Source organism: Mustela nivalis (assembly GCF_964662115.1).
Source record: "Mustela nivalis genome assembly, chromosome: 11".
In the NCBI taxonomy this organism is placed as follows: domain Eukaryota; kingdom Metazoa; phylum Chordata; class Mammalia; order Carnivora; family Mustelidae; genus Mustela; species Mustela nivalis.
Window position 1 is genome coordinate 92,224,116 of NC_139030.1, and position 17,330 is coordinate 92,241,445.

General features: G+C 36.5%; 1 protein-coding gene across 4 annotated transcripts in view; it reads left to right on the forward strand.

The window, feature by feature from the left end:
• The window catches only part of ERBB4 (erb-b2 receptor tyrosine kinase 4), a 1,156,853-nt gene that overhangs the window by 805,672 nt on the left and 333,851 nt on the right, over positions 1-17,330 (forward strand). For all 4 annotated transcript variants that reach the window (XM_082691066.1, XM_082691068.1, XM_082691069.1 and 1 more), the window contains exon 5: positions 5,719-5,784. In XM_082691066.1, coding sequence (XP_082547192.1) covers positions 5,719-5,784 — 66 coding nt within the window. The remainder of the gene's footprint in view (positions 1-5,718; positions 5,785-17,330) is intronic.

Below are 17,330 nucleotides of genomic sequence, written 5' to 3' on the forward strand. Positions count from 1 at the left end.
TAGACGGTTTCAGACTAAACTTGATGTATTTTACACTTCTGTTCAAAATTAATCTAGATCATATAAGTATGTGTGCTACTCTAGATCTTTGGACTACAGATTGCTTGACTGAATAGTGTGATGGTGCATGTAGAAAAAAACAAGTTTAATGATGTTGACATTATCTACTTTTTTCAACCCAGTGATTACCTAAAATACTTTAAACTGCTAACTCCTGACTTAATTTATTGCTAGATGAAAAATTCCACCTCGATGTATATTTTTTAAAATTTAACTTTGTCTTCCCAGTTAGTGAAAATAATTGCCCATTATTTTTTGAATAGCAAATGTATAAAATTTAAAGCTCTCATCCAGTATAACTTTCAAATCATAGGCAAGGCAGGAGGATTAATTTGAGATTGGAAGAAAGGGGCAACAAAACATTTCCATAATAAAAGTGTGGGGATTAACCAACACAGGACAGTGAGAGGTACCAGACAAAAATAAGCAGAGTATCAACATCTGGTTAAAAAAAAAGGCAATTCCACATTACAGTAATATCACTAAATAATGATACTAACATACCATTTGCTGGAATCATATTGTGAATTTACTATCATATGGGCAGTTTATAATAATTTAAATTTGAAAAAAAAAACATGTTTTTTAGGACTGCTGGGGGGAAAAATGCAACTTGCTGGAAATATAGCCACAAAACAAGGAGTTTATACTGGGAAATGAGAGACTCCTAGACTTTCACACCATTTAATCCTGTCAGTTTGGTTACCAACTATCTGATCAGATGTTACAGTTAAAGTATTGTCTCAAAATATGACTACGAGACTTGGAATTATATGCCAAACCATTATTTCTTGGACATACTTTGTCCTCTGCAAACTTCATCATCAGAATCCCTGGGATTGCTTTTTTTAAAATATGGATTCCTGTACCTCACTCAACCCGGACTATAAAATCAGCACCTTGCACAGGTTCTCAAATCTCAACACTAACTTCTGGGAACCAGTGTACCCCGCAGATCAAACCACACAATTTCAGTTTTTAAGAAAATGTGACCAACTCCATAACACCTGCACCGAATCAACTGTTTAGAAGATTTTCAAGACACTTTGTAAGCTTACCCTTCAGAAGCTGTCCCTATGCAAACAGCTCAAAGGACTATGAAGTATTCATTATGGCCCCAAAGAGTTGTGGGTATCCATGGCTCTGTGTCATACCTTAGGTTACTCATTCAGCCCAGAATGTCCTTCCTCTTCTGACAGCTAGACATTTAAGCCTGATTGAAATGCCTGCCCCTCCGTGGAGCCTTTTTCAAATCCATCCTCTCCACTTTATGCATACCTATATTTTAACCCGTATTATAATTATTTGCCTATTCTTCTACTTATTTCCCGGTCCTTGAAAGCTCCTTGAGGGCAGGGCACTTACTTATTCATCTTTTTATCATCCGTTCACAAATAGGGACTGATTTAGTATAGGATTCCACTTCTCTTTTCTGAATGATAGGGTCATGAAAAAGATACTATTCTCTCACTCTTTCCCCAGTAAAAGAAATTTTAAGAGGTCAAGACTGCCATTTTTTTTTTTAAAGGACTAAAAGGAGAATCCAGGGATATAACTGTATTGCCTTTAGCTAGAGGCAGTTTGAGGATATAATCTTTTATGGTTGGTAGTGACTTCATATTTTGTTACTCTTCAACTGTCCTGGCATATTACTTGCAGAAAGCAGTCCAAAGGTACATATTAAATCCCATCTCTGCTGTCAGGTAGTCCCACAAACAAGCAAAACTTCCAGCATAAATTTGAGATTCTTAAAAATATCAAAGTGGCTCAGGGACTCTAATTCCTAAAAAAAGAAAAAAAAATGCAGAAGCTTTATTTTTAATAACTTCTGCTGGACAAGCATAAAAGATGAATTTAGTCATATTTGCTAACTACGGTGATGAATAATGCGTTGTCAAACTTGAGGTGATTGTGAATTAAAATAATGCTGATGTGCAGTAATCAGCTCTTACTTTAAAAGATTAAAATGGTTGCTAAAGTGAACAGAAATATTTGTTTAAAATTGTGTTTTATTTTATATTTCCCCTCTTTGAGTGAGAGTGACAGGAGGTAGGAATATTAATTTAAATAACTATGCTATCACTAAGCTGAATGAAAATGTCAGATTCTTATTTTTAAGTGGCATATTTCCTCACATAGTTTTAAAACAATCATTGTGATAAACAGTGGAAGAGAATCATGTAGCCAATTGAGACTTGGAAATAGGCAAATTTGGACAACACTGACCAAGTTTCAGTACCCCAAAACATTTTTTCCATTTACATAGGCTAGTATCTATCTCTTCTTTCTGTTGTCCTCATTTTAAAAACATACTACGAGAGAAGTAGTTTATAAAATTAGTTAACAGTGTGAATTAATTAAAATATTGAGTTAAGTAAAATAGTGTGAATATATGGTATTTTTTCCTCTTGAAATCAGCTGTCCTGAGACACTGCACCGCTGAGAATAGATGAGAGAAAGTTCTCAGTAAGATATTGGGCCATCGTTAAAGCTTTTTTTTTTTTCTGTAGAAGACACACAAGGGATCTTTCATGGGCCATACTTATCCTCTCCACTGAAATGCTCTGGGCTGATCTCACATAGATAAATCACTGTATAAGGAATGGAGTGGATTTCTAAGCCACCAGGCATTACATTGGAAATGGTCCAACTCAACCCGGCTGCATCCAGCTCTTCTTGCCTGAGTAAGAGGACTGTTAAAACTTTAGATTTGTTGGCATCTTTCCTCAAACCCCATAGAAGGTGAACATTAGAGAGTAATAAAAATCCTTTTCCCTTAAAATAATGTTGAATTAATTCTAAACTCTATTAGAGAAGGCACCATGTCTGTTTTGATACTTAACATAGTTCCTAATACACAGATGCAAAAGTAACTGAAAAAAGTACTTTTGGATAAATAGACGGATAAAAGGTAGGGAAGAGAGTCTGTAGTTTTTTTTTTTGTTTTGTTTTGTTTTTGTTTTTGTTTTTTTTTTCCTATTCTCAATAGGTAGTTAAAAAAGAAATCCCTTATCTAACTCCTCATTTTTTGACCCTTGGTTCCTCAGAAATGTTGGAAACAAAACTCTAAAAATATATTTTAAAGTGTATTAAACTAACCCAGTTGTCTACAGGAATCAAATTAAGGTAGCAGACATGAAAGTATGGCAAATACGTTAATTCAGGAATATCTCCAGTCAGATTTGGTCAGATATTTTGATGCTTACTAAATTGCAATAACTCAGTGAAAATAGTGTTTTCCCAAGGGCCATCTATGGCAGAGTTTTGAAAACTAAAGCTGAACTAAATGTACTGGCAGGTTCCATAGAGTCAAAGACAGTCAAATGAAGGGCAGGCCAGAATGAGCAACCATTTGTGGAAGCACATTGAGGTCATTGTTCCTCCCGCATGTGTGTAGTAATAGAATTCTGAAAGGTGTGCACCAAGTGCTCCTCCTCCTCTTGGTTTCCAAAAGGGTTGAAGGGAATATAAGACTGAGTAAAATCCCAGAAGAGAGGCAGTTGTTAGCTTTCTTTTATAGCAGTAATAGATATTTTTGTTTAAATCTGAATTAAAAAAATGAAAACTACCAAACAAAATTTCCTAATAATATGTGCATAGTGAAGGTTAAATTATTTAAACTTTGTGTGTGTGGGAGTACTAGATCATTTGTTTCCAACTAGGTGGGTCTTGCCATGATACTTTGTCAAGAACCATAACTCAAATTTCCAGTAATACTCCTTTTTATATTGGATCTAGGCATAGGTCTTGGGGTGGTAAATCAAAACTGCAAGAATAAGAAGGTAGAAAATATGTAATCTAATAAAAATGGAACACTGAGTATATTAAAATGTCCAATGTTACTTAGCTTCCCCCAATAGCTACCCCCATAGCTACTGAGAGTGCTCTGGTCACAGTAAATACAGCTAAATATTTCACTGGCCGCTAACACAATTAAAGAAGTCATAGATTAAATAGTAGATCATCTTCTGCTTCAGATATATTTAATTAACAGACCACTTAATAGGTCGATTTAAAAGATTTTTAACACATCTAAAGAAATATATTAACCTTAACTACTTTCTCATAAAAAGTTTGTACTCAGAGTTTTCACTGCTTCCCATTTTTTTTTTCTCACAGCCCTTTCTAATTTCCGCTGGTATAAATCAAATTAGATTTATTAGCATCATACAAAAGAGCTCCAGTAGGTTTTTAATAATAATTATCATTATCACTGATTAAAGTTATATTGTTCAGGCCAGATGGAGTCCTTTTCCTGTCAGCTACAATGAGCTTGCATTATGTGGTTATAATGTGTTTGGATCTAAATAAACAGATGGCAGAATGACAGGATATTATATGCTGGTGATGTCAGCAACAGGGCTTTACAAACAGAATTCCTTTAAATAAACTCTGTTGTGGCAAGGATCCTGATACTTTTAAGAAGGTGACTGGAATTGAACCTATCTGTTACATCAACTTGGAAATGGTACTGTTCATTGCAGAAGGGTAGACCATTTGGATGGTCTGAGGTTCAGCCTGAGAAAGTATCTACTGAATTTGCTCCTTAAATATGAAAGCATTTAGCAAAACAAGTTCACTCAGGCAGTCTCTTAAGGAGAGAGAGAAAGAAACAAAACAAAACAAAACTGCTCAAGTTGTAAGATCCTTCAAGCTGAAGAGCTGAAACCTGAGTCAAGGAAAGAGGGAAACATTTGATATAAAGCTATTTCATAATTTTTATAATGTAGTTTATTACATCAGAATACACATCTTGTATAGTTGAATATACCCACTCACAATGAATATTAGAAAATTATCAGAGAAGGTTTAATAAGAATTAAGTTATAGGAATGCTTTAGTCTTTAATAGATCTTCATGTGTACTTTTTATTCTAAAAATAAGCACTTCTAAACCCTTATGCCCACAGTTAGAGTGAACCTTCTATGAAATTCAGAAGCAACCTTCAAAGAAAGTCATTATACCTGACTTCTCCTAGCTAATATTCTTTTGCTGCGTCCTTAGGAGAATTTCTTTGTGGGACAACTGTATTTGCTCAGCCAAATACATAGAGTAGCAAACTCCTTAAGAGGAATATACAGCTACAGGAGATAAAGGCTTGTATTTGAAAATGAAGGGAGTATCAAAAAAAAATTTAAAAGAGGGTATCAAATAATTGAAATTAAACTTTCTAAAAAGTTTATGTTTTAAATGCTTGAAACTTTTTAAAAATATTTGTTTGAGAGAGAGAAAGCACAAGTACAGGGGTGAGGGGTGGGCAGAGAAAGACAGAATCTCAAGCAGACTGTCTGCTGAGTGCAGACTCTGACCCTGGGCTCTGTGTGGGGCTCCAGGGCTCGATCTCATAACCCTGAGTTTATGATCTGAGTTAAATCAAGAGTTGGATGCTTAACAGCCTAGGCCACCCAGGTGCCCCTAAATGCTTGAAACTTCTTGTAAAATGATGAGAGGATTTTGAGTATCAGGAGGTTGTATTTCAGCTTCTTATGCATTTGACATTCAAGTTTTGCTACTCAAGTGGGCATTTTACGAGCTATGTTTCAACTATAGTATAACATAAAAATCCCCATAAAGAAGCAAGAGTATTTTCATTGAAGAGTTACCCCTAGTCAAAGTGTGAAAGATTATAATGTACATATGCTTTTTCTTTTTCTACAGGTGGACGTTGTCATAAGTCCTGTACTGGCCGATGCTGGGGACCCACCGAAAACCATTGCCAGACCTGTAAGTGTTCAACACTGAGAAGGCATAGAGGCTTGAAATGGTGAAGGAATTTTAATAATCACTGCTTTTCACACTTCTGAGTCATCAGAAATATGAAAATGAGCTTTTACTTCTTTGTGGTGGATTTGCTTCTATTCAAGTAAAATGCCTAATTTCATAGCTTTCAAATGAAACATAGTATATAATTATTTCTTATATTTCTTTCTGGTTTCCAGGTTAATGCTATTAACAAAACAGATGTGCTGATTTTTTTTAACTTTTTTTTTTACTAATATATAATGTATTATTTGCCCCAGGGGTACATATATAATATATTATTTGCCCCAGGGGTACAGGTCTGTAAATCATCAGACTTACACATTTCATAGCACTCATCATAACACATACCCTCCCCGGTGTTTATAACCCAGCCACCCTACCCCAACCCGCCACCCCCCAACAGCCCTCAGTTTGTTTCATGAGTGTAAGAGTCTTTTATGGTTTGTCTCCCTCTGCATCCCATTTTGTTTCATTATTTCCCTCCCTACCCTACATGACCGCCCACCCTGCCTCTCAAATCCTCATATCAGAGATACCATATGATAATTGTCTTTCTCTGATTGACTTATTTTGCTTAGCATAATACCCTCTAGTTCCATCCATGTCATTGCAAATGGCAAGTTTCGGGGGTTTTGATATCTACATAGTATTCCATTGTATGTATATACCACCTCTTCTTTATCCATTCATCTGTTGATGGACATCTAGGTTCTTTCCATAGTTTGGCTATTGTGGACATCGCTGCTATAAACATTGGGGTGCATGTGTCCCTTTGGATCACTACATTTGTATCTTTAGGGTAAATACCTAGTAGTTTATTTGCTGGGTTATAGGGAATCTCTATATTAAACTTTTTGAGAAACATCTATACTGTTTTCCAGAGTGGCTGCACCAGCTTGCATTCCTACCAAGAGTGTAGGACAGTTCCCCTTTCTCTGCATCCTCACCAACATTTGTTGTATCCTGACTTGTTAATTTTAGCCATTCTGACTGGTGTGAGGTGGTATCTCACTGTAGTTTTGATTTTTATTTCTCTGATGCCAACTGATGTGGAGCGCTTTTTCATGTGTCTGTTGGCCATTTGGATGTCTTCTCTGCAGAAATGTCTGTTCATACCATCTGCCCATTTATTGATTGGATTATTTGTTCTTTGGGTGTTGAGTTTGATAAGTTCTTTATAAAATGTAGATACTAGCCCTTTATCTGATATGCCATTTGAGAATATCTTATCCCGTTCTGTCAGTTGTCTTTTGGTTTTGTTGACTGTTTCTTTTGGTGTGCAAAAGTTTTGATCTGATGAAGTCCCAATAGTTCATTTTTGCCCTTGCTTCCCTTGCCTTTGACAAGGGAAGTTGCTGTGGCTGAGGTCAAAGAGGTTGCTGCCTCTGTTCTCCTCAAGGATTTTGATGGATTCCTTTCTTACACTGAGGTCTTTCATCCATTTTGAATCTGTTTTTGTGTGTGAGTGTGTGTGTGTGTGTGTGTGTGTGTGTGTGTGTGGTGTAAGGAAATGGCCCACTTTCATTCTTCTGCATATGACTGTCCAATTTTCTCAACATGATTTGTTGAAGAGACTGTCTTTTTTCTGTAGGACATTCTTTCCTGCTTTGTTGAAGATTAGTTGACCATAGACTTGAGCGTCCATTTCTGGGATCTCTATTCTGTTCCATTGATCTATGTGTCTGTTTTTTGTGCCAGTACCATACTGTCTTGGTGATTACAGCTTTGTAATAGAGCTTAAAGTCTGGCATTATAATGCCACCAACTTTGGTTTTCTTTTTCAACATTCCTCTACCTATTGGAGGTCTTTTGTGGTTCCATGTAAATTTTACGATTATTTGTTCCATTTCTTTGAACAAAATTGATGGTATTTTGATAGGGATTGCATTAAATATATAGATTGCTTTAGGTAACATAGAAACTTGCACAATATTTGTTCTTCCAATCCATGAGCATGGAATGTTTTTCCATTTCTTTGTGTCTTCCTCAATTTCTTTCATGAGTACTTTATAGTTTTCTGAGTACAGATTCTTTGCCTCTTTGGTTAGGTTTATTCCTGGGTATCTTATGGTTTTGGGTGGATTGTAAATGGGATCAACTCCTTAATTTCTCATTCTTCTGTCTTGCTGTTGGTGTATAGAAATGCAACTGATTTCTGTGCATTTATTTTATATCCTCACATCTTGCTGAATTCCTGTATGAGTGCTAGCAGTTTTGGAATGGAGTCTTTCGGGTTTTCCACATAAAGTATCACATCACCTGCAAAGAGTGAGAGTTTGACTTCTTCCTTGCTGATTTGGATGCCTTTTATTTCTTTTTTGTTATCTGATTGCTGAGGCTAGGACTTCTAGTACTTTGTTGAGTAGCAGTGATGATAGTGGACATCCTTGCCATGTTACTGACCTTAGGGGAAAAGCTCTCAGTTTTTCCCCATTTAGAATGATATTTGCGGTGGGTTTTTCATAGATGGCTTTGATGATATTGAGGTATGTACCCTCTATCTCAACACTTTGAAGAGTTTTGATCAAGAAAACATGCTGTACTTTGTCAAATGCTTTTTCAGCATCTATTGAGAGTATCATATGGTTCTTGCTCTTTTATTAACATATTGTATCCACTGATTGATTTGTGGATATTGAACCAACCTTGCAGCCCAGGAATAAATCCCACTTCATCGTGGTGAATAATCCTTTTAAGGTACTGTTGGATCCTATTGGCTACTATTTGATGAGAATTTTTGCATCCATGTTCATCAAGGATATTTATCTATAATTCTCCTTTCTGATGGGGTCTTTGTCTGGTTTTGGGATCAAGGTAATGCTGGCCTTATAAAATGAGTTTGGGAGTTTTCCTTCCATTTCTATTTTTTGGAACAGTTTCAGGAGAATAGGCATTAATTCATCTTTAAATGTTTGGTAGAATTTCCCTGGGAAGCCGTCTGGCCTGGGCTCTTGTTTGTTGGGAAATTTTTGGTGACTGCTTCAATCTCCTTACTGGTGATGGGTCTGTTCAGATTTTCTATTTCATCCTGGTTCAGTTGTGGTAGTTTATATGTCTCTAGGAATGCATCCCTTTCTTCCAAATTCTCAAATTTGCTGGTGTATAGTTGCTCATAATATGTTCTTATAATTGCTTGCATTTCTTTGGTATTGGTTGTGATCTCTCCTCTTTCATTTTCTTACATTTATGATTTTATTAATTTGGGTCCTTTCTCTTTTCTTTTTGATAAGTCTGGTCAGGGTTTTATCAATCTTATTAATTCTTTCAAAAAACCAACTCCTAGTTTCATGGATCTGTTCTAATGTTCTTTTGGTTTCTATTTCACTGATTTCTGTTCTGATCTTTATTATTTTTCTTCCCCTGCTGGGTTTAGGCTTTCTTTGCTATTCTTTCTCTAGCTCCTTTAGGTGTAGGGTTAGGTTGTATACTTGAGACCTTTCTTGTTTCTTGAGAAAGGCTTGTATTGCTATATATATATTTTCTTCTCAGGACCACCTTTGCCGTGCCCCACAAATTTTGAACTGTTGTGTTTTCATTCTCATTTGTTTCCAGGAACTTTTAAATTCTTCTTTACTTTCCTGGATGACCCACTCATTCTTTAGTAGGATGCTCTCTAGGCTCCATGTATTTGAGTTCTTTCTGACTTTCCTCTTGTGACTGAATTCTAGTTTCAGAGCATTGTGGTCTGAAAATATGCAGGGAATGATCCCAATCTTTTGGTATTGGTTGAGACCTGATTTGTGACCCAGGATGTGATCTATTCTAGAGAATGTTCCATTTACACTAGAGAAGAATGTTTATTCTGTTGTTATGCGATGGGATGTTCTAAATATATCTGTGATGTCCATCTGGTCCAGTATGTCATTTAATGCCTTCAATTCTTTGTTGATCTTTTACTTAGATGATCTGTCCATTTCAGTGAGGGGAGTGTCCCCTACTATTATTGTATTATTGTTGACATTTTTCTTTGATTTTGTTAGTAATTGGTTTATATAATTGGTTGCTCCCATGTTAAGGGCATAGATATTTAAAATTGTTAGATCTTGTTGGACAGACTCTTTGAGTATGATATAGTGTCCTTCCTCATCTCTTATTATAGTTTTTAGCTTAAAATCTAATTTATCTGTATAAGAATTGCCACCCCACCTTTCTTTTGATGCCCATTAGCATGGTAAATTGTTTTCCACCCCCTCACTTTAAATATGGAGATGTCTTTGGTTCTAAAGTGAGTTTCTTGTAAATAGCATATCAGTGGGTCTTGTTTTTCTGTTTTGTTTTTTTCTGTTTTTTATCCGTTCTGACACCTGGTGTCTTTTGATTGGAGAATTTAGCCCATTTACATTCAGGGTAACTATTGAAAGATATGAATTTAGTGCCATTGTATTGCGTGTAAGGTGACTGTTACTGTATATTTTCTCTGTTCTTTCTGGTCTGTTACTTTTAGGCTCTCTCTTTGCCCGGAGGACCCTTTCAATATTTCCTGTAGGGCTGGTTTGGTGTTTGCAAATTCTTTTAGTTTTTGGTTCTGGAAACTTTTTAACTCTCCTTCTATTTTCAATGACAGCCTAGGTGGATAAAGTACTCTGGACTGCATATTTTTCTCATTTAGTGTTCTGAATATATCATACCAGTCCTTGCTGGCCTGCCAGGTCTCTGTGAATAGGTCTGCTGCGAATCTAATATTTCTAATGTTGCACGTTACAAACATCTTGTTCTGAGCTTCTTTAGGCATTTTCTCTTTGTCACTGAGACTTGTAAGTTTTATTATTAGATGACAGGGTGTGAACCTTTTTTTTTTTTTTTTTTAATTTTTGAGGGGGGTTCTCTATGCCTCCTGGGTTTTGATGCTTGTTCCCTTCTCCAAATTAGGGAAATTCTCTGCTATAATTTGCTCCAATAAACCTTCTGCCCCCCTCTCTCTTTCTTCTTCTTCTGGGATCCCAATTATTCTAACTTGTTTCATCTTATGGTATCACTTACCTTTCACATTCTCCCCTTGTGGTCCAGTAGTTGTTTGTCTCTCTTTTGCTCAGCTTCTTTACTCTCCATTATTTGGTCTTCTATATCACTAATTCTCTCTTCTGCCTCATTTATCCTGGCAGTAAGAGCCTCCATTTTTTTTTTCAAAGATTTTTATTTATTTATTTATTTGACAGAGAGAGCTCACAAGTAGACAGAGAGGCAGGCGGTGGGGGGGAGGAGCCTCCCCGCTGAGCAGAGAGCCCAATGTGGGGCTTGATCCCAGGACCCTGGGATCATGACCTGAGCTGAAAGCAGAGGCTTTAACCCACTGAGCCAACCAGGTGCCCCAAGAGCCTCCATTTTTTATTACACCTCATCTTTTTGATTTCAACTTGGTTAGGTTTTAGTTCTTTTATTTTTCCAGAAAGGGATTCTATTACACCAGAAATGGATTCTCTAGTATCTTCCAGGCTTTTTTAAAGCCCAGCTTGCACCTTGATAATCGTCATTCTGAACTCTAGTTCTCACATATTACTAATGTCCATATTGATTAGGTCCCTAGCTGACAGTACTACCTCTTTATTTTTCCCCCGTGGTGATTTTTTTTTCTTATAATATCCAGATAAGAATAGATGAATGAACAGAAGGGTAGCAACAAGCCCAGAAAAATATACACAAACCAAAGCAGAAGAGACCTGAAGCCGGGGAGAGAAGAAAAGGGGAAAAAAGAAAAAGAAAAAGAAAAAAATATATATATATACGTATGTATTAGACTGGTGAATAGAACAAAACCACACACTTGATATTGGGTGTGTATTCTGGTCTCTTAGAAGAAAGAACCTCACAAAATTTTAAAGATAGAAAACTTATACAAAAATAAGGGTAAACATGATGAAAAGATGGAATATGACTGTGAAGATGAAAATTTAAAAAGATTCTTAAAAAGGTATTGATAAGAAGTTGGTTGAAAAAAGTGGAAAAAGTGTGATCAGGCTGGAGACTAGAATAAAGCCATGTGCTAGATTTAGGGTATATTTTGATCTATTAGTAGAAACTGTATACTGAAATTTTAAAGGAAAAAAAAACCCCTATAGGTATACAAAAATAAGGTTAAATACAATGAAGGGATAAAATATGATTATAACAATAAAAACTTTAAAAGATTTTTAAAAAGGTATTGATAAGATAAAATAGTTTAAAATGTTACAATTTAACATTAAAATTAAATTAAAAAAATTAAAATATAGAAATTTTTTTTTAATTTAACTTTGAAGGTCTAAAGAATCATGGAAAAAAGCCTGAATTTTATGCATTGCTTTCTCCTAGCTCTGGATTTCCCCAGTTCTCATTGATCAGTGAACTTGGTCATGGCTGGATGTTCTTGCTAATCTTCTGGGAGAGGGGCCTGTTGCAGTGATTCTCAAATGTCTTTGCCCGAGGTGGACTTGCACCACCCTTGCCAGGGGCCAGGCTAAGTAATCTGCTTGAGTTTAGTCTTGGGAGCTTTTGTTCCCTGAATGCTTTCCCCTCAGCTTTGGAGGAGGACAATGAAGATCATGGCCTCGCAATCTCCAGCCCTGTAGGAGTGGAGAGCTCAGTGCCCCACTCCTCAATGTGCCCTTAGAGAAAAACAGTCAGTCACTCCCCTCTCCCTGGTCTCTGGCCACACTTGGTGCTCACCCGGCCAGTGACCGAGTATTTCTATCTCTGGCACGTGGCCCCGTTTGGAATCTCCATACCCAGCAGATTCCTGTAGTGTGCTTCCACACCACTCCTTCCAGAGGAGAAAGGAGGGGGATCTCTCCGGTTCTGCCATTTATGGGATCTCTGCCTTGGATCACGGTTTAAGGTAATCCTGAGCTGAGAGCTCCCTTCTCGGCTCCATCTCTGCAGCTGGCTCCCCCATTCCATTACTTGGGGGCTCTGCCACACTCAGACACCCCTGGCCTTTTTGTGATCCTGAGGCCACTCTGTCCCTGTGAGGGCTCCATCCCTTGCTTAGTCTCTAGAGCAATGTCCCTCAGTGGAGCAGACTTGTACAAGTTCTGATTTTGTGTTTCTGCTGCTTTCTCACTTGCTGGGAGCTGGCCCCCCCTCCCGCAGTCTATCTTCCTGTCACTTCAGATTCACTTCTCCGCACATTCTATTTTCTGGAAAGTGGTCGCTTTTCTGTTCCTAGAATTGCTGCTCTTCTCTTCTATCTCCTGTTGAGTTTGTAGGTGTTCAGAATGGTTTGATAACTATCTAGTTGAACTCCTGGGACCTAAAGATATTTAGGTCCCCTACTCCTCTGCCATCTTGCGCTTCCCCCTCCAGATGTGCTGATAATAAGCATGATTTAAGAGTCTGTATATCAGAGAAAGTAAGAAATCCAAATGTGCACAAAATGGTAACTCAATTTCAGCTTAACTGAATATCTCAGTACTTTTCCCAAGTTATAATACCATCCTTTTATTAGAAAAAGAAAAAAGAAAGGAAAAACATAGGACTATGTCTCCACTCTATTGTAGGCACAGAGATATGGACTATATGAATTATGGATATAGATTCACTATTAAGTAACAGTGTATCTTGCCCTTGCATATATTGCTTCTTGCATTAGTCATTAAAGTAAATATAAGCTATCATCACTGCTATGACATTTATAAACAAACTATATTGAATACAAAGACAAGTATCTATTTTTTTTTTAGCATTCTTAAAGCCATACTTAAATCAGCACTGAACTTTTACTAATCTTAAGGATAAATGGTTTCTTTAAAAAGGAAAAGCAAAATGCTCTATATAAATGGTAAAGATTTTTCTTCCTGATGCAATAACCACAGCTGGAATAATATATGGAAAACAGTGTGGTGGCAATTTGAAATGTATTCCTTTATTAGCATAGAAGATACAGAGAATGTTATTGAAAGTATGAATATACAAATATTAGATATTGTGGAAAGTTATTATACTGTTGGATGAAAGTCCAGATATTTCTAGTTTGTCTCAGTTCATGTTTGTTGGATTCTGTTTGAATAAAGAAAGCAAAAATAATTACTTTACTGTGAGCCACCAAAGAAACAATGTATAGGAAAAAACATTCTCTCATTGGTAAATGATTTCTTTATTTTTAAAAAAAAACAATTCATGGACATTTTTATGTTCAACATTCAGAAAATATAAAAGAACCTAAAGTAAAAATGTCTTCCTGCTTTTGTTCTGCCTCTGTCCTTCAACCACCCCTAGGTAACAAAATATTACTGGCTATTTTTGTGTCTTCATCCAGAGACTATTTCTGCATATGGTAGGAAATATGTGTATGTTCCAGCCCATTTTTCACTCAAATGCTAGCATGCTTTACATGCTATAATGTGCCTTTTTTTTTTTTTTCAAATTTCATGTGTTTTTGTGCCTGAATTCACTTGTAGTGTTAATTCCTAGAACTAGTAATTACAAGGTCAAGGACATGTGTTTAGGCAGTTTGATAGAAATCACTAACATGGAAATCTTGTTCTCTGTAAAGTTTGTGAAAGTTTTCTCTGCTAGAAGCAATGTATGTGAATGCCTGTTTTCCTATTCCCTGGGTAAAACTGTGTATTATTAAACTTTCCAGTCTTTGTCAAAAAGTTAGATGAAACATAGTATCTCAGTGTAGACTTAAATTAACTTATTTGACAGAAATACTGTTTCGTGGCAGCTATGTTTTGGCAAGAATTTTAAGCAGGATTGTAAAGATTAGATTAATGTGTGAAATAAATTCACTACAATATTTGTAGACAATGTTTTAACAGCAAAAAAATTGCACACAATGCTGAAATAACATTGATGTGGCCATTTGCAGAGAGTCAAGATTTCTAAAATATAAAATAATGATTGTAATACTCTTTGATGAAGTGGCAAGTAACCATGGAAATTGTTAAAGTGTGCAGATGTCCTCAGGTCCTCTCATGACAAAAAAGCAAAAACAAACAAACAAACAAAAAAACAACCTTGACTTGTCAAATTTAAAAATAAATTTTTGCTCACTCACTTCCTTCTTTCACAAATGGATCAATGACACTTGCCAGGGAGGCTGTTTGCTGTGGCTGAGACCCTCTGGTGCATCCACCACCCCTGGTCTTCTGGAGGGGGAGGGGACTCTCAGGCCAGCCAACATCACCTTGCATTTTTGAGGCCCACAGGTTAGATCTGGGGAATGTATAAGCCTACCTGGTCTTCTTCCTATTGCCAGCTTACATTTAAGAAATGCTAGTTTGGACTCCTTTCTTCTGTTGCGTAGGATGATGTAAGATGCCTACTACTGTGTTGTTCTTCCAGTTCAGGGTCGCAAACTCATTTGCCTTTGTCTCAACACCTTTCAGAGTTCTCCTTTGCATTATTGCCTTTGCATTAGTTCCATGGCATGGCTGTTTTTAATAAGGAAGGGTAAGCAAAAGCAGGTTTATGCCATCATTTCTGGATCAGAAGTCCCATGTAATACTTTTAATAATACTTTATTAGTGAATGAAATCAAATAAAATTATCTTAATTAATTTAATATTTGTTTCAATTTATATGTATTTTTGTAGACTAGAAAAATATGGTACAAAAGGGTTCTTTCTTCGTAGTAGTAGTAATAGTAACATTTTAGTGCTGAATGATCATTCTTTAACTGATAGGGAGCCAAAGTTTTGGAAATCATTCTATTAAAAGGTAGACTGAGAAAACACCACACATGGGTGTTCTCCAACTTTGAAAATTAAATATGCTTTCAATTCAAACAGCATGCAAAATTCTGAAACATTTAATTATTTTTTAAGAGATTTGGTTATGTTAGTAAAACATATACAGATGTTAGTAAAATAAATAGTTTTCACCAGCATCTCTTATTCTTAAAGTAGACAACTTTTGAGATAATTGCCAAGCAAACACTGGTCTTCTTCTGAGAACTACCCCCTTCTAGAGGGGTGAGCCATTGAACCCATGTTTGTTTTGTGTAATGCCCTAACCTTAGTCACAGAGCAGTGTTTCTCAACTAGAGGTGACTTTGCCCCCAGGGGACATTTGATAATGTCTGAATATTTTTTTGTGTTACAACACTGAGTCAGAGGTTTTTTTTTTTTTTTTTAAGATTTTATTTATTTATTTGACAGACGGAGATCACAAGTAGGCAGAGAGGCAGGCAGAGAGAGAGGAAAGGAAGCAGGCTCCCTGCGGAGCAGAGAACCCAGCCCGGGCTCCATCCCAGGATCCTGGGATCATGACCTGAGCTGAAGGCAGAGGCTTTAACCCACTGAGCCACCCAGGTGCCCCATACACTGAGTCAGAGTTTATGGAGCCTCTATTGGCATCTGATAGACCAGGTATGCTGTCAGACATCCTGCAGTGCACAGGAGAAACTCATTCCACCCCCACCCAAACAAGGAACAATTATTCAGCAAGAAATTTTTTAAACTAAAAGGTTGAGAATGAGAAATCTTGTAATAAGAGTAAGTATCGCCCAACACTGGGCCAATGAGATCCTCTTCCCAGAGAATGTGGACTTGGGATCCAGAAATTCTGAGTATACTACCTTAGAAATTTGAACTTGAGGAGATATTAAACCGAGTGGAGGTTTCCATTTTGAACCTGGTAAATAAATAAGTCATAAAGAGGCAAACAAAAATCAGAGACACAGAGAGAGAGTAACAGTTCTTACCTACCGATTCTCTGGCCTTCATGAGATACAGCCGTACTTCTAATCTTGGGTGCCTTAAGAAACACAAGGTTTTTCTAGTAAATTTAAATGAGTTTTTTACTTGCCACCAAGTGGGGGTGGGAGGCAGTCTTGACTAAGAAAAATCATCAAGTCTCATCAGATCAGCATGAAGTCATTTAACTCACCTAATTTTTCAGCATAGAAATTATGCTTACTATGGTGACATAAGACTGGCTTAATGGGCACTGTGCCGACTCCACAGAGTATCAAAACTAAATTCAACAAGTACTTACAGGTATCTGATAATGTGCAGAAATAAACTTTAGAATAATATTTATTTGCAAGAATCTTTATAATTTATAAAAATAACATTCCTTTTAAAATGCACTTCCACTATATTCCTGTGAATTAAAGACGGTTGTCATTTACCTCATTTTACAACTAGGGAAACATACACTGAGGAAATGATCAGGGAGTTGTTAAATTTACACAGCTAATACCAGGGATTTCAGCCTAAGTGTCCTGAAGATAAAACAGTTTCCTGTATACCGTATTGTATAGCTCAGCTTACTGGACAAGGACATTGGATTTGAAATCAGCCAGATGATACAAATCCCAGTTCTTTCCATTTTCTGTCATGGGGAACTGACTTAATCTTTCTAAATCTCAGTTACCAAATCAAAAAATGGAGATAATTACACTTACCTCAGAGGGTTGTTGTTTTGGAATCAAATTCAATGTAGTGACGTAGCTGAAGTGCTTCAGTATTTTTTGACATACACTAAAGACCTAATAATAGCTAATATTTTAATAAGTTAAAGGAGATACCATTGGAAAACACAATCCGTCTTAAATATGAATGAATAGATGTGCAAGTGGAATTCCT